The 24,238-nt window shown below is 39.9% G+C and overlaps 1 protein-coding gene across 8 annotated transcripts in view; it reads right to left on the bottom strand.

Annotated features, from left to right (window-relative positions):
- The window catches only part of SRPK2 (SRSF protein kinase 2), a 172,452-nt gene that overhangs the window by 31,696 nt on the left and 116,518 nt on the right, over positions 1 to 24,238 (bottom strand). For all 8 annotated transcript variants that reach the window (XM_073652236.1, XM_073652238.1, XM_073652239.1 and 5 more), the window contains 5 exons: positions 19,725 to 19,870; positions 9,658 to 9,766; positions 6,257 to 6,344; positions 5,682 to 5,769; positions 1,030 to 1,136 (listed from right to left, as the gene is read on the bottom strand). In XM_073652236.1, coding sequence (XP_073508337.1) covers positions 1,030 to 1,136; positions 5,682 to 5,769; positions 6,257 to 6,344; positions 9,658 to 9,766; positions 19,725 to 19,870 — 538 coding nt within the window. The remainder of the gene's footprint in view (positions 1 to 1,029; positions 1,137 to 5,681; positions 5,770 to 6,256; positions 6,345 to 9,657; positions 9,767 to 19,724; positions 19,871 to 24,238) is intronic.

The raw sequence follows: 24,238 nt of genomic DNA, 5'->3' as shown, positions 1-24,238 counted from the left end.
GTAACCATGATAAACAATGGGTTACTAGGTGCGCGTGTGCCCCTAGTAACCCGATGTTTATCATGGTTACCAGCCTGCTCCTGCTTCAGCAGGCTGGTAACCAGGAGCAGGACATCGTGGAAAGATTCTTTCCACGATGTTGCTGCTCCCCTGATCGTTGGTGAGCCTGCCTGTTTGACAGCTCACCAGCGACCACATAGCGACGCAGCAACGATCCCTGACAGGTCGTATCGCTGTCGGGAACGTTGCAGCGTCGCTAAGTGTGACGGGGCCTTAATGAATTGGATGCAACCAAAAGAAAATACACAATAGACAAAAAAAAAGGCGAAAAGTCACTGACGAATCGGGACCCTAGTTTCTCAAGCACTACATTATCTTCTTATTTGTAAAAACTTGCTGTAAAACATGAGATGAGCACACTGTATATGTATTAGTACTTTACATGACTTCAACACAAATGTCTTTATGTATAAGCATAGAGAAAAATTGAAAAATGTAAAATCAGAGAAATTGGGTTATTTTTTAAGCAAGAACAGTTCTGACAAATATTGCTTAAAGCACCACTCCAGTGTTTTTTGATTCAGCGATGGAGTGGTGCTTCTAATCCCAAGATCACTTTGCCTGGACTTATTCTCACCCTCCGGCGTCTTCACCTTTTTTTGGCGTTGCTCCGGTTCCGAGGCGCCATCTTGTAACAGCAACTTCTGACTGGCCGGAAAAGAAAAGTTATGTCACAAGCTCTCAATGCAAGTCTATGGGAGCCATAACGAGGCCAGAACAAGGCTATCACAGACTTGCATTGAAGAGTGACCTCTGGCTCACTCCATAAAACGCTGGAGTGATCCGGCAGGTCACAAACTGTTGGAGACCGACAGAAGCGACAGCGATAAAAGGTTAAGACGGCGACATGTTAGCATAAGAGTAGGGGTAGGGACCTTAGATTAGAAGCACCACTCCAGTGGTGGAATAAAAAAACGCTGGAGTGGTGCTTTAAGAGTCAAGCGAAGTAGCGTACAACGTATACATTACCTGACAAATAATACTTTTCACACAGCGAATGGGAAGACCCTGATAGTTTGACTTGATGATCCACTTTAATAAGTGATGACCCAAAACTTCAAACACCATACAGACATCTGGTATCATATTAAGGTAAAAAATGATGGTATTCACAAAAGCATGACCACAATTTAAACAAGTATTTTGTCTGCATAATTCTGCAATATATTGGTCTCAAAGTTAAAATTTGGGTGCACAGTGTGAATGCACAGTATAAAAAAAGAAAAAAAAAAAAGAATTTACTGCACATTTCACTCTTTACATTGCAAATGGTAACTTTCACTGCTCAAAATCCACTGCACACTGTCAATTTCTGCTACGGGATTCTCCGCAACGTGTGAATTATACTTTTTAAAATTTCATCCAGTGGATATGGACACTCAATTCTAAGTTGTTTTATTTCCTCCATGAAGCCTTTATCTAGCTGGATAAATGCTCTATGAGGCTTGTGCATACTTAGTTTGTTTTTTTAGTGTTTGGAGCAGAAATTGAGTGGAACCTCCAAGATTTAGAGGAGTTTGAATTTGTGAGGAGGATTTGAAGAGTTTCAGCTCAGCATATGCTCCAAAAGTTCATTAAAAAATGCAGAGAGACTATGTAATTAAAGCGCTCCTGTCAGCAGGATTGTGCTCAGTAAACCACATACACTGTCAGGTGGGTGACATTACACTGATTAATATGGTACCTTGGTTGATATAATCTGTCCTGTGGTTCTTGTGTAATCTTTACTTTCAGCTTGGAGATAATGATATGCTCGTGCTCTGCTTACATATGCATCAATATGTTCATATGACAGCTCACTGTGCATTCACTGACCTGCCTCCTATTTTACATAATGCATCTAGTAGTGTGGGGCTAGGTACAAGTGAATCCACCGCATATAAATGACAGGAGGCCCCACACTACTTTTTTTGTGTTGTTGCCCACCTGTTTATCCTATGCACTTTTTTGGATAATATATTCGCACTAAAACCTGTTTTTAATAATTCAAAAAAAGATTGTATTTTTAGAACTAACAGGCCTATGTGATCCATTGTACCTTGTATGGGCTTTATGTCCCCTAGTTTCTTATGAATGTACAACACTGATGAGGGTAGTAGTGAAGTGGTATTTCTCGTATAGACTGTTGCAGCTCCCGTTAAATCAGACAGAGAAGCTTAGGCTACGGCCACACTATCAGTATTTGGTCAGTATTTTTCATCAGTATTTGTTAGCCAAAAACAGGTGAGGAACAATCAGAGAAAATGTATAATAGAAAAGTGTCACCGCTTCTGTATTTATCACCCACTCCTGGTTTTGGCTTACAAATACTGAGGGAAAATACTGACCAAATACTGATAGTGGGGCTATAGCCTTATTAAAACAATTGCAAGACAAAAAAATAAGACGAATAGGAAGAAATCACATTGATTTTGAAATGCCTTGCTGTCTTTTAATAGAGGTTTGTTGTTTTTCGACACCTTCTCAGCCATGTTTTCATCCTGACAGCGCCAAGCACAACTTTTTTTTTTCCATTTTTTGCCTCACAATTATTTTTTTAAGGGATAGACTCATACCTATTATAGTCTATAGTGCTGTTCCCAAGTCATTGTATTTTTTAGGACCGATTGATCTGCACAAAATCATGGAGACATGTACAATTTTTATCTAAGTCTCAGCTGAAAGTTGCCAATGCAAGTCTATGAGTCAATGAAAAACTGACAGCAGATGGATGGCATCAGAGTGCGGTCTAATTTTTTTTTTTTTCCACAGAAAGTTTTATAAGAGAAGATTGAGAAACCTCCATTAGGCTATGTTCACACGAAGCGTTTTTACTGTGTTTCCGCAGCGGTTTTTCCACCGCGGAAAGGCCATGAAAATGCTTGTTAATAGGTTTGCCAGCTATAGCAATGGTAATCCTGATGTGCTTTGCACATGATGCGGAAATTTCCGCTCAGGATCAACATTGCGGAAAAAAAATGCAGCATGTCCATTGTTCGGGCGTTTCCGCCGTGAATTCGCACCCATTGACTTGAATTGAACCGCAGGTATAATATTTATACCTGCGGATTTGCTGCGTTTCAATTAAAACCAATAGTTTCAAATTTACGGCGGAAACGCGGCGCGGGTGGTACCCGGGTCGGAAGAGGAGGACTACTACTCCTGTCATCCGACCACCGCTCCCGCTGATAAGAGCGAGAGCTGGTCAGCTGGGGGGAGCAGTAGTCTGCTCTGCCAAGCCGGCGTGCCCACGATAGTAAAAAAAACTAAAACAAAAAAACACTATACTTACCTGTCCGGCGCCCCCACGATGTCCCCCTGGTCCCCGGCGATGTTCTCCTCCCGGCGGTACACTGCGGGGAGTGCGCTCGCTCCCAGCAGTGTACTGTGCTGCCAGGACCTGCGGTCACGTGAGCAATCATGTGACCTCACCGTGGAAACATTCTGAAGAATGTTCCCATGGTGGTGATCTCACCAGGGCTGATCAGCTGATCTTCAGCTGATGAACCCCAGTTACCTCACTCCTGCAGCAGAAATGTACACTGACAGGAATGATTTTCACACCCCCGTCAGTGTACATTGCTGTCTTCTACAACAGTGACATCAGTGATTGCTGATGTCCCTGCTGTAGAAGTAACACGGATCGCCGAGGGACAGCGTAATAGTGGACTGCGTCATGATGATGGACAAGTGAGGGATATGGTTGCTTGTTTTTTTTTCAGAAGATTGAGGGCTTCACGGACAGAGTACAATAAAAAAAAAAAAATAAAACAGTGTGTTTTTTATTTCATTAAAATACTTTATTCTGGCCGTGTCTTTTATTGAAAACTTTACTACGCAGTTAGTAATGGGGGCGTCTTATAGACGCCCTCCATTACTAACCTGAGCTTCACGTTAGCCGCAAATACAAGGCTCACGTGAACCCCAACCCCATTCGCCACCAGTGCAGTGGGAAGAGCGGAGGCTAAGCGCCAGATTTGGCGCATCATGTGGATGCGCCATTTCTGGGACTGCTGAGGGGTTTAACCTTTTCTGGTTCGATTTTATAGGGGGAACCCACGTCAATTTTTTTCTGGGGTCCCCCTATAATCTAGCCAGTAAAGGCTAAACAAACAGCTGTGGGGTGATATTAATAGCCAGGAAACATTTTTGGCTAATGGTCCCTTCCCCGGCTACTAATATCAACCCCTAGCGGTAGGCTTTCCCTCTGCTGGTTAGAAAAATGACGCCTTTTTTTTTTTTTTTTTCAATTTTAGGCTCTATGCCCAAGATCCGGACGTAGCAGCGCTTTGGACGCATATTTTTTGCTGCGTCCAAAACATTGCATTCTATTGAAAGCAGGTAAATTCACGTGTTCACTGAACCATGCGTATTTACCGCATTCAATACATTCTAGTGGTCAAATTTCTGTTACAGAGACTAGCGACTCCGAAAGAGAATTTGACATGCGGCGCGTCTTTCAGGACCGCAGCATGTCAGTGTCCACGGGTGATTCACAGCCTCTGATGCACACATAGTGGACATGGGATTTCCAGAGATCCCATCCACTATGCTCTAACATCAGGACAGTGCAAGTTTGATGCTGTATAAACAAGCAGCTTCAAACCTGCAGCAGCTCCTGATCGTCGCAACGTACCCAAACTCACCCGCAGAATGTCAATTTCTGTACAGGACACGCTAATCTCTGCTGCATATTTTGACTGATTGAAGAGTCATTATATGCGGAGAATTCACATGTACCAACAACAAAAGTGTGGCATTAGAACATTGCGTTTTGGACGCAGCAAAAATACGCTGCGTCCAAAGCGCTGCTGAGTGCTGATCGGGGGGACGTAGTGGCTAACGAAACAGCTGTGAGCTATTAATAATGGCCAGGGACCATGTTTGCAAATGGCACCTTCCTAGGCTAAAAATAGCAGCTCAGCTGCCGCATAAATTACATGAATGGGAATGCTAATGAGATTGGGCAAATGGGATTAGCTGACACCTAGCTCTTTTGTTTGGGGATGACAAGGTGTCAATTAGACCCTTTATTCACCAAACCTAATTAAAGTAAAGTAAAGAGTTAAATAAACACACAGACACAGAGCAAACACTTTATTTGAAATACAACAGAAGCATTATTTAATCATTTAAATTAACCAATATACTCACCCCAGTTCTGACGGTAATCCAAGGGTTTAAGCAATGTCCCACCAAATAACTTTATTTAGCTCCAAAAAGCATTAATTGATGTACAAAAACGCATCAAAAAATGCGTCAAAAAGCGCGCGTTTTTTCAGCAGCGTTTTTCCTGCCAAGGGGATGCAGAAACGCTCAGGAAATTTCTCCTTCAAATCCTGACCGTGCGTACATAGCCTTAGTTTTTTTTTTACATCTGAGAAAAACTAATGAAAATAATGACTAAACTTTGAAAGTAAAAAACTGACACTGACCAAACTCTGATAAGAATCACTGATGAAACACGGACCGTTTTTAGCACAGTAGAAAAATCACTGACGTCGTAAGTACTGAAATGCAAAGTCACATACATATATTCCAGATAGGGAAAAATAAATAATTCACTTAATCAGAAGCGTGGATATTTTCTCACTTGGGATTATTTCACTAGCAGCCCATATTTTTTGTTCTGTAAAGGATACGTATACCATTCATTCCAGAAATTTTGAAGTCATCAATTAACTGCACCACCATGTCTTTATTTGGATCTCCAGGGTCACTTTCACGCACCTGCACGGAAAAAGAGATTCTTACTTGAACAAGATAAAGATTCTGGAAAGACTGCTGTCGCCAGTACATTATACTGATGCCATTGATTTCAATAGGTGTTTTGTAATGCTCCCTTTCCCTTGTCCCTGGAATGTTGCTTCGGGGAAAACAAACATTCTTCGTCTGGTTCCAAAGTAACAATAGCTGATTGCGGGTAATGGAAAAAAGTCAATAAAAGGATTCAAAGGGGTACAATAGCTACCACTGAAGTGCTTATTTTATTAATCAAATCTTTCATTGTGCCAACGTTAATGGTCATATTCAACACTATTTAATAGTACTTTCCAATATTAATACATTTTCTACTCAACTTGAAGCATTCTATTAGGAAAGAGTTAAAAATCAAACTCCCATATCAGGAAAAAAAATCAAACTGCAACTACTTAGCAAAAAGGAAAAACAGTTTGTAAGAATGAAATCAAGGGGGCAAAAATATGCTTCTACTTACACATCTGAGCAGCTTTATTTCATCCAAAGCAGTCTCCGTATAGTGTTGAGCACTTTTTACTACTTTCATTGCAACAAATCTCTTCCCCCTAGGAGATAAATTATTTTACATGTTTGCTGATTCGTACAATAACTGGGGATTTTTTTGCATAACACAATATAAGGGTATGTTCACACTAAGTGTTTTTTTAGCATTTTGTTCTGCAGTAAAACCTGGTCTCTTGGCAGGAACGCAGGTTTTGGTGCGTTTTTCAGGATCCTAAAGTTCCACTACAGAAGCATGAACAAAGGTCACCAATGGCAGTGGATTTACTGACTTCCACACTTTGTTCTGCCATTGAGTTGCTCAGGCATTCTTCAATTTCACACCTTTGTCAGCCACTGTTTGGATTAGTACAGTTTAATTAAATTAGTGATGAGTACAAAGTAAATATTGGCTGACCCAAGGTGTGAGATTAAACAATACATGGTCAGCCAATGTTTGTTAAGTAGTAAGTTAATTAAACTGTACTAATCCAAACTGCCATCTCAGGTGACCAAGACAAGATGGTAAACTTGGGAAAATCACAAAAATAAATGAGTTTCACACACTGCTGTACTTGCTTTTTTCATTAAAAACGCAGCAAAACCTGATGGCTATGTTCAAACTAGGCGTTTTTTATTTTCAGGGTTTTTTCACCACATTACTTTCAAAAGGAAAAAAACACAGAAAAAAAATGGGAAAGAAATGACATGCTCTATTGTGCAAAAAAAAATATGTGAAGCACAAAATACTAATGACGCACAAACCAAGGTGTGTGCATGAGATTTCTGAAATCTCAGACTTTGCTGGTACTGTAAAACACAGCTGAAAATTTGCATTAAAAAAATGTCTAGTGTGAACATACCCTTAAGAGTCGATAACAGGTACCGGATTAGTCATGATGACTTCTATAGATATACACAGCTAGTTATTACCTTTCACCAAATTTTTCATGTTGAACTAGACACAATATGTAATAGTGGCTGCGAAGTGAAATAAAACGTTTTTTGTTTGTTTTTAATTTCGCCCATCTGTTGCAAAGATATTCGCAATCGAAGTATTAGCTCCTAAGGAGTTAACGTTAGGTGATTCCAAATGTGTTTCACTGCACTTCTTATTCCTGTATGAGTTATCTGATCAACACCCACTTGGGCTTAATTAGATTTAATTCATTAGGAGCCAAATACTTTAAATTTTGCCTATCTCCTTTGTGGAGATATTAACATTCAAAGAAAAAAAATTCCGCTCTGCAGCCACTAATACATCCTGTGTCCAGGTCAACGTGAAACACTTAGTGAAAGATATCTAGAGATGAGCAAAAGATCTTAAGACATTGTAATGCCATTCCCAATCACTATTATCTTGCCTTCAGAATTGCTGTAATTTTAAAGGAAAGTAAATCCTTACCTCTGAGCGTCTAAGAATTGTTATTAAGATGAAAATTCTAACTAAAATGTACACATTTGGATGCAGTTCTCCTTTAAATCATCAGGGCAAAGAACAAAAACAAATGATGCTGCAACAGCTTCCTATTTTTTTTTGCCTTATATTAAACTATAAGGCTGTGTGCCCACGTAGCATTTTTCAAGCGTATATGCTGCGGAATTTCCGCAGCGTAAACGCTTGAAAAACGCATGTATATCCGCACCCCATGGTCCCCAATGGGATTCCGCAAGTTCTATGCACATGCTGCGGATTTTTCCGCAGCGTTTATGCCGCGTTCAAAAATCCGCAGCATGTCATTTAATTTTGCATTTCCGCAAGCGGAATTGCCTTTGTCCAATGCATAAAAAACGCAAGGCAATTCCGCATGTGGAAAACGCGTGATAAACGCGCGAAAAATGCGCGATAAACGCGTGCAGAATTCCGCATGCGTTTTTCCGGGAGAGGACTTGCATTTATGCAGCAGAAATTTTCTGCTTCATAAATGCAACGTGGGCACATAGCCTAAAAGATACTGAATGCAGTACATTTCCAGAAGCACACTAATAAGGAGGTAGCAGTATAATGAAGCAGCAGAGCACTGTGCAAGTGAATGTGAACAAAAAAACAAAGCAACAATCCACCGCATTGGTAATCCGATATTGCTTCATAGTTCTAGACGTGGGATGCCCACGTATAGAATACAAAATGTATGGAATAATGAATTGGAGGAGGCATTCAATTTAGTTTGTAATGAGGGAAAGGGATAATTATGATTTAGTCGGAAAAGCCTCTTTAAAAGGGAATCTATCAGCAAGATGCATCATCCAAACTGTATGTTAATGTTGCTCTCTGAAACATAATATCATCCATACCTTTATACTGATAAACTTTATTTGAATATTACTTAAAACAGAGATTAAGTGCACTGGAAGTGTCAAAGCACTTTCCAACTTTCTGCCTCCTTGGCTCTATTCCTCATCATGCCCCATCTGCCTTTGCTTGACTGATAGCCCACTGGCTTTGACTTCACAGTCAGCAAGCTACCAGTCACGTTGAGAAAGGTGGGAATGGGTGGGGAATAGAGCCAGAGACTCAAGAAGTGCTTTGACACTTCCAGAAAACTTACAGCTCATTTTATCTAAAATTTAAACAGTGATTTTTTTAGTAATGGAGCAACTGATTCAATAAATAGTGGTGGGGATGATATTATTTTTCAGACAGCAACAACATCATATCAGTTTAGGAGGAAGGGGTGTGGATCATGGTTTAAGTATTGTTGAAATATGCATTAGCGAAGTAGCAATGTTTTTAAGAAACAAATGCAAAAACATTCACCTTTTTTAGAAGCCTACTGCAGATTCGGGTTTTTATAATTAAAGAAGCACTCCTCCTCCCATCAAAGTTTTTATGCTCTTTAATATATTGCAATCATCATATTATATAGCACTGCGTACTTACAATTGCTCATTTTGCCTTTTCTACCAAGTTAATTTTTCTGTTTTCCGCTATGTCTATCACATCACGTGATTAAAAACTGACGAGCTGAATCCGTCTATGTAGAAATAGGAAGTCTCTTTTCCCTGTAGGAGTCATGAGTAAAGTCCCTGGCATGAGAAAGGGAAGGAGCGGAGCAGCTGGGTCAGAAGTTGAAGAGGTGAATGATTTATGCAGGCAAAAGAGACTTTGTTTCTACATAGAGCAGAGAGAAGAGAATAATTTACTGTGTAGAAGGGCAAAAATAGCAATTGTAGGTACACAGTGCTATTTAATAAAGCGACTGCAATATATTAAGAGGGTAAAAACTTTGATGGGAGTGCTTCTTTAAGTATCTTACAAATTAAAATATGTATGAGAGATCATACGATTGAATATATGTAAAAGAGAGATAATTCTATTTTAGGGAGACCTACCATAAAATTGATGGTCATACAATTAAAAAAGGAAAAAAATCTTACTGCATGTCCCAACAGAGCCACACCGTAGAGAAATGACCCCATCCTAGCTTCCGAATAACGTGGTAACGCCCATTAAACAGATCTCCTATTTTCACTGGATGGTAGCCACCTGTAGGTGAGAGGTAATAATGTAACACATTTCATACACAAATCTCGTAGAATTACATAAAACATGGGCACATGATCTTCTACAAATTTGAATTGTATAAATATTTTAAGGATGGAAATTTTAGGGTTTACATAGAAATTAAGGAGCCATCCAACAGTGTTGCCTCTCTCTCTCTCAGTAGGAGGTCACTAGAAACACCTACCTAACTGACAAGAACATGATGCTGCCACCATTACTTGTCGTCACCACACCTTGCACTAACTTTCAAAGTTTGGTAAGGCTGTGTGCTCACGATGCGTTTTTTTAAGCGTTTCCGCAACGGCAAAAACGCTGCAGAAACGCTTAAAAAACGCATGGTAGAAGGTCTGCCATGTTCCCCAATGATAATCCGCATGTGCTGTGCACATGCTGCGGAAATTTCCGCTGCGGATTATCATTGCGGAAAAAAACGCAGCACTACCAATTATTTTGCGGAACTGCTGCGTTTTCGCCGCCATTGACTTGCATTAGATCGCATGGATTCCGCATCACTGTATATATAGATGTTAATTCCATGCGTTCTAATGTGCGGATGGTACCCGGGTCTAGAGGAGAGGAGACTCTCCTCCGGACCTGGGTACCATAGAAAAAAAAAAAAAAAAAGAAAAAAAAGAAGAATAAAATAAAAAATAAATATATACGTACCTTCTGGCGGCCCCCGATGCGCCCCTCCTTGCTTGCCAGCATTTCGTGATGGACTGAAGGACCTGCGCTGACGTCATAGTCATGTGGCGGGTCACGCGACACTGATGTCGGCAGGTCCTTCAGTGTACCACTGCCGGCAGCCGGGACGGTGAAGCAAGACTGCGGGGGCCATCGGAAGGTAAGTATATATTTATTTTTTTACATTCTCTCGGGTCACACTGTATAAATACATGCTGTTTGCATGGATTTATATAGTGTGACCAAGTTGACAACCACTTTCCAAGTGATGCTAAAATCGCTTGGAAAGCGCTTGTCAACCCGCATGTGGAAATGCATGTGAAGAACGCTTCACATCCGCATGTCCCTGGCAGGAAAACGCATGTATAATCCGCATGTACAATCCGCATGCGTTTTTTTCTGCCAGGGAGATGCAGAAACGCTCAGGAAAAAATCCTGAGCATTTCTGCATCGTGGGCACATGGCCTTAAAGTTAAAGCACTTCACTCAGCATGTATATTGATGTGCCAAGTTCTTACCCTTACATTGTACTATGGGTTGGAACCCTAAGTAAGCACCATCAGATGTGTGAGTGCAGTGTATCAAATCTATCGCAGACAATTGTGAAATGACCATTAGATGGAGGTCTTCATTGTTTTTTTCATTCTATGGAAATCTGGAGCTTCAGATCAATCTTTTGTATCTTTTAGTTGAAAAAATACCCATGAGTCTTCTACTCCTATTCCTCTATCACGTTTGTGGATTTATTTTGTCCTGAAAGTAAACTTGTTACCAGGATAAATTCCCTTTAGATTAGGTAATCTGCATAAACTAAATTAGCGTCAATAAAGCAGCAGTCTTTCTTTAATCTGTTTTTTATTTTGTCTATTGAAATATTTGTAATGGAGTAATGTGGTATATTTGCTAATATAGTATATATAATTGGCCACGTGGAGTCTGTACTAGCTCACAATATCAGATTAACAGAGTACTTGTCATTTCAGTTATCTTTTCAAATACGCAGTCGCGCTTGTGTTCAAGAGGAATAACGCTATTTCTGGCCATTATACGACTTGTACCTTGCATGTTCACCAGTTCTACCCTCTGCTCGTTCTCTAGTGGAAACAAGCTGCTAGGATATCTGCCATAGACAACAAACAAAAAAAGGAGGGATTCCGGCTTCTTTCTCTGTTTAGCACATGTTTAGAAGTACAGCCAAAGAAATAAAAGGAACTTTAAAGATTCCCAAAATAATTAAATTAAAGACATCACAAAAATGCAATATTTATCAGTCAAGGTCACAAAGGAAAATATACCAACAGAATACAGCAGACCCACCCGTTAATTAAAGGAAGTAATACAGGTGCAAAATACTGATGAAACAACCACTCTCAGCCTACCAATCCATGGAGGGGGTGATAGCCTAGTATTAGAATTGCACACAGATGAAGCTTGCAATAGGGCACAAGTCACACACATGTATAGCCCAGTGCCCAGCTAACAGCCTATTACACACCACTACTACTAAATTAGGGGGGTTGCCCATACTCCATCAGAGGTGCAAGCCCCTAGTTTACAAGGTCACCATTGATGGCATTTATCTTTACTAGGTGCAGCCAAGCCTATGTGCCATGATGCAGAACTGCTCCGGATTGTACATGCGTTTTTCCGGCCAGGGACATGCGATGTGAAGCGTTCTTCACTTGCATTTCCGCATGTGGGTTGTCAAGCGCTTTCCAAGCGATTTTAGCATCACTTGGAAAGTGCTTTGCAACTTGGTCACACTATATAAATCCATGCAACCAGCATGGATTTTATATAGTGTGACCGTAAAAGAATGGTAAAAAATAAATATTATACTTATCTTCTGATGGCCCCCAATGTCCTTATCCGATGTGTCTTGGCTTGCTGGCAGCTCGTGGTGGACTAAAAGGACCTGCCATGACGTTATTTAGTCGTGTGACGAGTCAAGCAACCGCCGACGTCAGTGGTCGCGTGACCCGTCACATGACTAAATGACGTCATGACAGATCCTTTTTAGACCATCGCGAGCTGCCGGCAAGCCAGGACGCATCGCTAAGGACACCGGGGACCATCAGAAGGTAAGTATAATGTATATTTTTTATTTTATTCTTTTTTTTACAGGTACTATGGTACCCGGGTCCGGAGGAGAGTCTCCTCTTCTCCAAACTCGGGTACCATCCGCACATTGAAACGCATGGTATCCGCATCTGCAGATGCAGTGATGCGGATATCATGCGGTCCAATGCAAGTCAATGGCAGCGGGGACTGTTTATTCAAATAAAGGATTTCTTTGTGTGTGTTTTTATTTTTGATTACTGGGTTAGTAATGATAGACACCTCGGTATAAGCAGTCAGTAAAAATTTGTATGTGAGGGTCATCAAGAATAAGAATATCATATAGAACCCTTAAAAATGAATATTTATTAGATATGCATTAAAACCATTGTGTGCCACAACAAAAACAGACAAAGATTAAAAACCTGTGGGTGGGTGATCATGGGCCCTATACAACTCCTGGAAAAAATTATGGAATCACCAGGCTCGGAGGATGTTCATTCAGTTGTTTAATGTTGTTGAAAAAAAGCAGATCACAGACATGGCACAAAACTAAAGTAATTTCAAATGGCAACTTTATGGCTTTAAGAAACAGTAAAAGAAATCAAGATTAAAAATGTGGTACTCAGTAAGGGTAATTTTTTTTCAGACCAAGCAGAGGGAAAAAATTATGGAATCACTCAATTCTGAGGAAAAAATTATGGAATCACCCTGTAAATTTTAATTTCCAAAACTAACACCTGCATCAAATTAGATCTGCTCGTTAGTCTGCATCTAAAAAGGAGTGATCACACCTTGGAGAGCTGTTGTACCAAGTCCACTGACATGAATCATGGTTCCAACACGACAGATGTCAATTGAAACAAAGGAGAGGATTATCAAACTCTTAAATGAAGGTAAATCATCACACAATGTTGCAAAAGATGCTGGTTGTTCACAGTCAGCTGTGTCTAAAATCTGGACCAAATACAAACAACATGGGAAGGTTGTTAAAGGCGTAGACCAAGGAAGACAACAAAGCGTCAAGACCAGAAACTTAAAGCAATGTGTCTCCAAAACAGGAAATGCACAACAAAACAAATGAGGACGTCCCTGTCTTTTTTAATGGTCAAATCCAGAAATGGAAGTTCTCTACTATTAAATTCAGAGGTAAATCTAAGGCCTAGATTATTGCTGTTTAAACCACTTACAAAGTTGAAAAAGTCAATATCAACAATGTATCTGGCCCAGAGGTTGCTGTGTGAATGCCGCCACCTGTCCTCTTCTCCAAAAATTACCATTTCCTCCCACCAGCCCAGGAATAAATTGGCACATATTCCACTGCTCTCATTTTCAGAATGGCAGAACTATGAGGTATACTACTATACAAAGCCTCCACATCGATGGAAGCTAGTATACTACTGTCCACAGTAATCACCCCAAGTTTTGTAAGCAGGTCAGATGTGTCCCTCACATACAATAGACACCTCTCCATTACTAACACCAGGGCTTGATGCCAGCTGTGATTTTTGACAAATCACAGCTGACATCAACACCAAACCCCATTACCCCGATTGCCCACGCACCAAGACAATTGGGAAGAGTGAAGGCCATCTCATGTGATGTGCCACTTCTAGGACGGCTACGGGCTGGTATTTTTAGGCAGGCAAGGGCCCAATATCCATGGACTTCCCTGCTTAATAACATCACCTCAAAGCTGTCTGCTTTACCTTTGCTGATTAAAAAAATGACGTACTGGGCACAGCGTAGTGGATGATCAACTGCTTCTTGATCTTTTGTCTATATCATTCTTCCTTTGCCTTCCTTCTCTCTGTGTTGTCTGTGTTTTGTTTTTTTCTCTTTCTCTGTGTTTTATGGACTGTTATTTAAAATGGATGTCATATCAGATATTTGAATTTGAAAGCTTTAAAGTGATCTCTAATGGGCCGGCCTGTTGGAGGCCTAAGGGTTTTCTCTGATATGAAAATGTGAATGACTTTTCTGTGTTCTATGTTTGCTAAAATATGTGAAAAATTTTAATAAAAATTACAGTTATAAAAAAAAAATGACGTAGGGTCTCCCCAATTTTTTAAAATGTATTTATTTTGTTAAACAAGCCTAAAAAGCTGTAGAATAAACTCCACATGAAATGCACTAAAGGGTGAAAGTTTATAATATGTAGGGGGCTTGTGAAGTTATATTATCAGCAGGATATCTATCTATTCATCTATCATCTATCTATATCTTTATATAAGATTGTTTTATTAGGTTTGTAAACTAGCTTTAAGTTAAATAGAGCATTATAGGATGTTAAAGATGTTAAAAACACACTGCATAGGATTGCATATGCATGTCATACAGATGTAAGATGAGAAAAAATAAATAAAATCGCACACTCGCATTGCATGACATACGGAGTGACATACGCATGACACCCGGCAACTTTTCTGGCTGAGAATCTGAGCGTTTCTATATATGCAGATGTGAGCGATCCCTTCTAAAAACTAACTTATGCTTCCCTCCTTCCATGAACTGGAGCAGCTCTGTACGGTCAGATACAGCCATTACACAGTACATAGCAGAGGCACAATTATAAGATTATCTCAGTACAGAAACATTTTTTTTTAAGATAATAAGAAGTCCTACAATTGGTTATTCCAAGATCTGTACTTTGTTTGTGGGTTAACCCCTTTAACAAGGAAATAGGTATGTGTTCTCATTAAAACAATGATGTTGCATTAGTTTCAGTTCAGCTTCTAAAGTTACTAGTCACATAACACTGACAGGTACAATACACTACAGATGGAAGGCAAGACACAGAAAACTATTCCCTTCCAGTAACCCAGGACACTTTCTCAGAAAACAAAGAAACCTGATCACCACAGTCTACTGTTTTTACTTCCTATTAAGTAATTATATAGAAAAATCATCAAAGTGCACTACCTCAATAACACAAATTAATTCTTCCAAAAATTTAAATCTATTAAAAAAACAACTAAAAAAAACCCTTTCCCAAAATGTTAAGCAATATTTACAGCGAGTACACCTTAGGTCCAGAAAACACTAACAAGGAAGGCATAGTGTCATTGGCGACCACTTAAACTTCAATGGAAAGCTTGACCCATTTACACTGGCAAGCGTAGAATCAGATTTTGATGGGCATAGCGGTTTCTATCCTTTAGTGATGTTAAAGATTCAGCTGTATTACTTTGAAGATCTTAAAATTTAAACCCCATCGAGTAGCACAAAAAGAAAATAATTCTCAATATATAAATACATTATTATTAAGACACAAAAAGACAAGACATTACACAAGGTCTAGAATGAGACATTGCACATTAATTCTCTGTGCAACCTTGTATCTGGTACTACCTGCTGAGTTATTGCTCTAACTCACTTGTTACATTCGCAATAGGAAAAGAAAGGACCAGATTTTACATGTCTACTATAAATCACATACTCATTTTAGTTAGTCCAGCAGACTGCTATGTTCTTTTCCACTAAGGTAATTTCAAAAGGATGATCAATATACTTACAGCACCACTGACAATAAAAGCCAGGGCTGTAACTACAGGACAGTGATGTGGTACATAAATTAATAAGAACCTTAGGGAGCATTCAGACATCCATTTTTCGCTTATGAGTGCTATCCGAGGTTTTCAAGGATAGCACTTGTACCTGTGACAGTCAATGGGGCCATTCACATATCTGAGGTTTTTCATGGACCAAGTGGTCCACAGATAATCGGGTAGACATGTCAGATTTTGATCAGAGTGTTGGATGAAAATTGGCAGTCTATAGGTCAGTGAAATAAAAAAAAAACGGACAGACTGTCAGAAAGGAGAAGATGGAGAAACTTTTTTCTTTCTCCATGTACAAGAAAAACTGAGGACACTCGGACCACATTCTGATCAAACCCTGATCAATACAATAAGTCCGTTTTTCTCATATGCGAAAAAAATGGACATCTGAATGAAGCCTTAAGCAATTGCACTGGCCAACAAACGCAGTACACGTCGCCCCTAAGTGTACAGATCGCAATGCCCGGACTAACCAGAAGTCTCCTGGCCTAAAACTAACAGCCTCCTATATGCCTAGAAGGCTGTCCATTTGGGTCAAGAGACCAGAGGTTGGCATAGCAGTCTGTACATGGAGCGTATAACAAGGACATGTGAATGCGCCATAACAGTGATATGAATACTTCCTCCCAGGATTAACCATTACCATCGTATTCTGCAGAATTCAATTACTTAATCTTGTTTATCTATTGCTTGGGTGAACAAATCCCAGGCACCAGGTAGCTGATGCACCATTAATTTGGTGCTGAGGGTCCTGGGTTCAAACCCCACCAAGGACAACATCGACAAGGAGTTTGTATGCTCTCTCCATGATTGTGTGGGTTTCTGCTGGGTGCTCTAGTATCCTCCTAATTTCCAAAGACATACTGATAGGGAATCTATTGTGAGCCCCAATGGGGACAGTGATAATGATGTCTGTAAAGAGCTGCGGAAATTAATGGCGCTATATAAGTGAGTAAAATAAAATTAAATTGCTTGATTACAAACTCTTGGAATGGCGTATCCAGTCAATAAACCTTGCAAACATGTAGCCAACGGCAAATAAATAGTGAAGTGTATACATCAACGAAACCAAAAGCAGCAAGAAAAACTCTCATCACAACTAATCCTGGTAATATCACAAATCTATAATAGTACATGTAGCCAATTTAAGTATGCATCCACCAATGAAGTCTGTTTTGCCCAATTAATGATAAAAGGGGTAGAAAGTAACTCTAGCAGAAATGGAAAAAGAGTCCCTTTGCATGTTAACTTGGAACTCTCCAATTCACCAAGGGTCTTACACAAAAAAATTACGATTAGGGCAAAATGCATAGAGGGTTCACACATTGCGAGATCTGCACCTAAATCCTGACAAAATCCAGAAATAAATCCCGTAAAGCACAGCTGACCGTCTACTGACGGGCGGTCGTTTAATAGCCTGGGTAGACAGGCTGACTGCATTTCTTAGTCTCACAGAACGATCAGTAATACATCGTGCTAAACGCTACTGAAATGTAGTTCCTTGATTCAGTAATTTTATCAGCATAATACTTCCATTACTAAATTTAGCCAAATACAGTGTTTCCCCGAAAATGAGCCCTAGCAGGAATGTTCAGCCTTTTTGGAGTAGGTTTGAAATATAAGCCCTACTTCAAAAAGCTATTTAATTAAAGGTAACCTTTCACCAGAAAAAAATGCTATTAACCTACAGATCAGGTTAATCTGTAGGTTAATAGCGTTACTAACCTGCCCGGCACCCACACTTAGCCGAATGCTGCAAGGAAGAAAATGAACATTATTTCCCCCTGCAGAGTCCTGGTTTTAGTTATAGGGGAAGGGCGCTGGCATAGGTTCAGTCACCCCTCTGAGTATATAGAGTGATGGCTGTAACCATGCCCCCGGACTGACACTTGCTCGGTCAGCATTGGGGCCGGCTGTCAGTCAGGGCCAGGGGTGCGGATACAGCCGCCGCTCTGTATACGTACAGCAGTGACTGAACTTGCGCTGGCACCACCCCCGTGACTGAAACCGGAGCATTGCGAGGGTAATAAAGTTCATTTTCTCCCTGCAGCGTTCAGCAAAGTGCAGGCGCCGGGCAGATTAGTAACGCTATTAACCTGCAAATTAACCCCATATCTGGAGGTTAATAGCATCTTTTCTGGAAACAAGTTGCCTTTAAAGCATTTTTTTTGTTAAGGTAATGTCAGGACTAATACTGTATGTAGTTTTTCCTTTCACTGCAACTTAAATGGTCTTTATTTGCCAAGGGCCCAATATATAGTTAAAGGCCTCATTCAGATCCATTTTTTCTCATACATGAAAAACCTCATTGACTTTCATCAGTGATTTAACCCCTTCACTATCTGGCGATTTTCCGTTTTTTTTTTCTCCCCTTCTTCCAAGAGCCATAACTTTTTTATTTTTCTGGCCATGTAGCCGTAGAAGGGCTTATGTTTTGCAGGGTGAGTAATACTTTTGAATGACACTATTGATTTTATCATCTAGTGTACTGGAATAGGGAAAAAAATTCCAAGTGCAATTCCACAATAGTTCTTTGGGTTTTTTATTTACCATGTTCCCTATATGGTAAAACTGACCTGGCAATATGATTCCCTAGGTCAGTACGAGCACGCAGGTACCAAACATGTATAGTCTTTTTTTTTTTTTTTTTTTTTTAAGAGGTAAATTTTTTTTGCCAATTTGTAAAAAAAAACTAAACTTGCTTTTGTCACCATTTTCCAAGACCAGTGACGTTCTCATGCTTCGGGATCTGGGGATGTGCGAGGGCTTATTTTTTGTGAACTGAGCTGACGTTTTTATTGATAACATTTTAGGGTAGATACAATCTTCAGAAGTTTGTTTTTTTCTTTCTTAGTTTATATTTTGATAGATCTGACATTTCTGAATGCAGCGATACCAAATATATTTTTTCTAATGGTTTTATTTTTAGTAGGGCAAAAGGGGAGATTTGAACTTATGTTTTTTTTATTTGGTTCATATTTTAAAAACATATATATTTTTTTTTTTACTTTTGTCTCGATTTAATGGTCCCCTTAGGAAACTTGAAGCGGTGATCGTCCGATCGCTTGTGCTATACATAGATTAATAGGGAGGGTAAAGGGGGAAAAAGGGTTATGTCTATAATAGTATACATTCTTAATGGTTCCCTGGCCTATGTCCCTTTCATAATAAAGGTCAGGGTTGAATAACATCCTAAAATATGCATAGGGTCAGTAAGATTCCTTAAAGTAGATTAATTAGTGTTATGGCATCAAAGGGAGGGATACCACTTTTGACATACAAGTACGTCAGAGGTGGTGAAAGGATTAATTTCCTTAGTGCTTGATCAGAGTATCAGTTTTTACTTTCAGCGTTTCATCAGATTATCTCATATGCAAGAAAAAATAAAAAATGATGAAGGTTTCTCAAGCTTCTCCTATCAAACATGAAAAACGGACAGCACTAGGATGTAACTAAGATACAATCTGAAGACTGTCAGAAACTGACAAGCCTCCATTTTTTATATTTTTTTTTTGCAGACATTCAGTTCAGAAAAAACATGGACAAGTGAACAGTCAAATAGACGACAATAAATACACGTTCCTTGAAAAACGTGTATGTGAAAAGGATGTCTATGGCCTAACTTGTAGAGCTCTCACCTTTACAGTAATCAGAGGGGTCTTCTTGTTCTTCATCGTCGGAGCCCAAAATCTCTTCCTCTGGCTCAGGTGGTGCCGGCTCAGGTAGTGGAGGTGGTGGTGGGGGAGGTGGAGGAGCTGATGGAACTTTCTGTTGAGCCTCCGGCCTAAAAGAAGAAGTAGAACGTTTTTCTTTAAATGATTCCTTCTTAACCAAACTAAGTCTAAAAACAATACATAAAAGGAAGGATCACTCACAATGTAAAGTTGGCCATATACTAATAAATCAGAAATGATAACATGAAGCAGCTATATTAATAGTTACATTTATTAAAGCCTGAAATTATCAAAATTTAAGAAACAGAAAAAATGGTGACTTTCTTCAAAGAATTGCTGAACTTGTTCCTATGCCAGTATGTATACAAGTCTGTCTCACACTCCAACGATCCAATTATTCTCATTACTGTCCTACCTGCAGCATTTTGCTACTGACATGCACTGTATAGAAATATAATGGGGCTCAGGTTGGAAACTGATAGTATTTTTATATGCCGATATAAAGTTAACATCAAAATTCAAAATAGATCCACATTTGTGGGGCTATACTTGTAATACATTCATTGACTTTAGTATATAAATGGATCAAATGTAGTCCAAAATAAAAGCAGAGCTGCCTCCACTGCCAACTCGTCCAAAGTACAAAGAGGAAAAAAGAAAATAAAATAAAAATAAGTTGGGGTTTCATTTTTCAAGTTAAGGGTAATAACCTTGATTTCCAAAAATAAATAGGTATTTTCATAATTATGTCCTGATTCATCAAATAGTTCTCGCAACAATTATGGCATTAATCATTTCGACAAAACTATGAGTTGCACAAAAATATGAGCCACTTTTAGTTTTTTGATTATAATAAAAACTGGAAAGATAATGAGCGCAATAAGGTTTTATCTGGGCTAAAATGAGAAACAGAGGCAGAGAAATTGCTCACCTGCAAAGGTTGTGGAAGTCACAACCCCGATGTTAGCTTGAAAAAACTTGGCTGCTGCAGATACACAAAGCGGTATACCATGTGAAAACTGGAGAAAGGTGGAGGGAAATCCGCGCTGCCAAAAGGTATAAAATTCAGTAGGAGACCGTAGAGATGTAATTGAGGTCTTTATCAACGCGTTCTGAAGCACATCTGCTTCTTCCTCAGGATATTAGTTTAATGAAGTTTGTCCTGAGGAAGAAGTAGGTGTGCTTCAAAACGCGTTGATAAAGACCTCAATTACATCTCTACGGTCTCCTACTGCATCTTATACCTTTGGCAGCGTGAATTTATCTCCACCTTTCTCCAGTTTTCACATGGCTTTTAGTTTTGTTTTTTTATTCATTTATTTTTTACACCTGTCCCCGACCACAAGTTTTGTAAATTAGGACAGAAACCTACTCCAATCTGTGGTATACATCAGCTGAAAGAGGACTCTTCATCAAGGCTAGAATACAAAATGCCAGACTTTAGGAATCTGGGCCTGAGCCTCATTTGCACCATTGTGACCATGTCCCCAAATGTTCGCCCATATAGCAGGCTACTTGTCCTGTAAAAACTCTCCAAGATAAAACCGTTGACGGAATAGGACAATGATTTGCTGCAAATTAGACTGGCTGCTGCGTCACACGGCTGCGTTACCAGGACTGGAGGCGGCAGCACGCGTGACCGAACTGTAGAGAATCCTCTAAAGGCACAAATGTGTGCAGAGCTGTGCAAGACCTGTACAGATATGGGCAAATCTGTTTAGGTCCTGAAAGCAGAAGGCAAAGAAGCAGGGAGGAAAGAGCTCACATCTCGTATTGTTCTTCACTCAGTAGTATATAAAAGGATTATCGCCTGACAGCCGGCAGTAGCCTACGTCACTGTACAAAAAGTCCAATGACTCTTATTGTAAAAAATAAAAAATATCAGAAACCTATATTGCAGATATGTTGACATATGCTGGTCCTGCATGTCAATAGGACAATCTTCTTGCATATATTGGGTGCATTGAGGTTTCCTGAGGCTGGATTCCTGCCCTTTCAGCTACGGGCTAGCTGTGGACTGAAGTGAGTACACCACTAGGCACAATTTACTTTACTAAAGGCCCCGTCACACTTAGCGACGCTGCAACGATCCCGACAACGATACGACCTGTCAGGGATCGTTGCTGCGTCGCTATGTGGTCGCTGGTGAGCTGTCAAACAGGCAGGCTCACCAACGATCAGGGGAGCAGCGACATCGTGGAAAGAATCTTTCCACGATGTCCTGCTCCTGGTTACGAGCCTGCTGAAGCAGGCTGGTAACCATGGTAAATATCGGGTTACTAGGGGCACACGCGCACCTAGTAACCCGTTGTTTATCATGGTTACCACTCTGCTACAGTGAGTGGGAGGTTACCGCTCACTGTAGCAGGCTCGGAACCATGACAAACAACGGGTTACTAGGTGCGCGTGTGCCCCTAGTAACCCAATGTTTATCATGGTTACCAGCCTGATCGCTGCTCCCGCTGTTCACACACAGCGATGTGTGCTGACCAGCGGGAGGGCAACGACCAAAAAATGGTCCAGGACACTTTGCAGCGATCAGCGACCTCACAGCAGGGGCCTGATCGCTGCAAAGTGTCACACATAGCGACATCGCTGGTGAGGTCGCTGTTGCGTCACCAAAACCGTGACTCAGCAGCGATCTCGCTATGTGAGACGGGGGCTTAAGAAATCTTTGCGGCAGTGAGCTTCATACAATCTGAATAGAATGTTAAACTTCATGTTCAGTTTTGTAAATTTTGCCTAGAGGTATTAGAGCAACGTATAATTTTTGGATCTGTGGTCCATGTCTTTTTTTTTTTCTACAGTTCTGGCTTACTAAGAAATCTTACCTCTAACCAGTTTGATAACATAGACCCCCCAGGAGTATTCCCGCTAATCACTTCACTACCAATGGCCACCAAAGACCGTACACTGGCATATAATGCTGGATAGTTGGGAAGGTTTACTATTCACAAGGCTCTAAAATTCTAGCAGTGACCACCTATATACCGCACCTTCTCTGCGGATGCCAACTTATGTAAAAACGAAGAGGAAATCTGACTAAAATATTGCTAAAAGTGTTAAAGTTAGAGAAGAGAACTATTACAAGTTTGCCAAAAGGATAGGCACTCATGTACATTCCTATTTGCAAAATGATTTTATTGTCTATATATTCCTAAAAATATATATATTTTTTTATTTACAAATTTTGAAAGGATCTTAGCGCAATCTATTGCTTTATGCTGTCAGCTATTTCAGGCTGAGACGGAGCCGATTGCTTCTAATACCTCTGCTTCCGTGGCTGTTGTTATAGCAACACCATTCCTTTCCCGCAGCAACGAAACCTTCAAGGAGCGTATTCATGTACATGTATGTATGTATCTATGTATGTACGTAACACGCACGTAGTTCCTAGAAGGGGGTCCCAAAGGTGCTACAAACGCAATAAATAAGGACGCTGCTGCTAGTAACAGGCAATGCGAAAATACCCCCCCCGGATTGCTTGGCCAAGCAAAAAGGATAATACTTTATGACAATGACTAATACAAGTTTTTGCTGATACATGATTAGGAAGGAATACTTAAGTGGGGAATGGTGGCTGCCAATTACAAACTGTGTGCATTTATCATAGATTTGTATAAATTCCCAAAATTTCAACAGTCCCATTAAAAGCACCAAAACATGATTATAAACCATTCTCCTAGTATTTGCCATTTTATGGAATTACTTTGACTATGATAAGATGCTCGGGCATGGAGGTACATTTCCAGCAAGGCTACGTGCACATGGGTCAAATTTGCCTTAGGCAAATCCATGGCTGAAATTTAGATCTGTGCCGTGAATGTGTCAGTGGATCAGCACACAGATTCCTTTATTATACAATGGAGCGAATATGCGACAATAATGAACAAGCAGCAAGATTAAAAATCTGCATCACTTTCATTTTTTTTTGGTTCAGAGCATACGAATCCGGAATAATATACTCTATTCATTTACAGCAAAATACTGAGAGTGTATACATAGCCTAACAGTGAAAGGGTTAATCATCCTATAGAGGATAAAGCGGGAGTGAGGTCTGCTTTTATGTAGGTCAGATGATAAGCCATCGGGGCATCATAACAATATAATTTCGTATATGTGAATGAAAAAGCACATGTGTATTCCTGACAGCCATGTGTATAAGCCCGAGTTTATGGAATTAACACATTACAGAGTTTACAGAAATTATTCTGCACAGAAATAAAGTAGACCCCATAGAGGCCTTTTTTCTGGATGGTTAGCAGCCTATGGAGTATTGTTCTGTTATGCAAGAAAAGGAAGGTAAAATTCAAAGCTACAACATTTCCCTGATTTATTGTTACATGCTATCAGAGCCAGTAGCTAAAAATAAAGGAAAGGATGGAAAAAAATCAAACTGCATGGTTAAATATTTTATGGCCTGTACAGGACAGTCATGCAGAATTATCTGATTTTATTGTACCTGAAGTTAGACGAAC

The sequence above is a fragment of the Phyllobates terribilis genome, unplaced genomic scaffold (assembly GCF_046119375.1).
Source record: "Phyllobates terribilis strain yellow unplaced genomic scaffold, ASM4611937v1 Scaffold_11__3_contigs__length_659146591, whole genome shotgun sequence".
Classification (NCBI taxonomy): domain Eukaryota; kingdom Metazoa; phylum Chordata; class Amphibia; order Anura; family Dendrobatidae; genus Phyllobates; species Phyllobates terribilis.
This window is presented reverse-complemented; position numbering and strand designations above follow the sequence as displayed.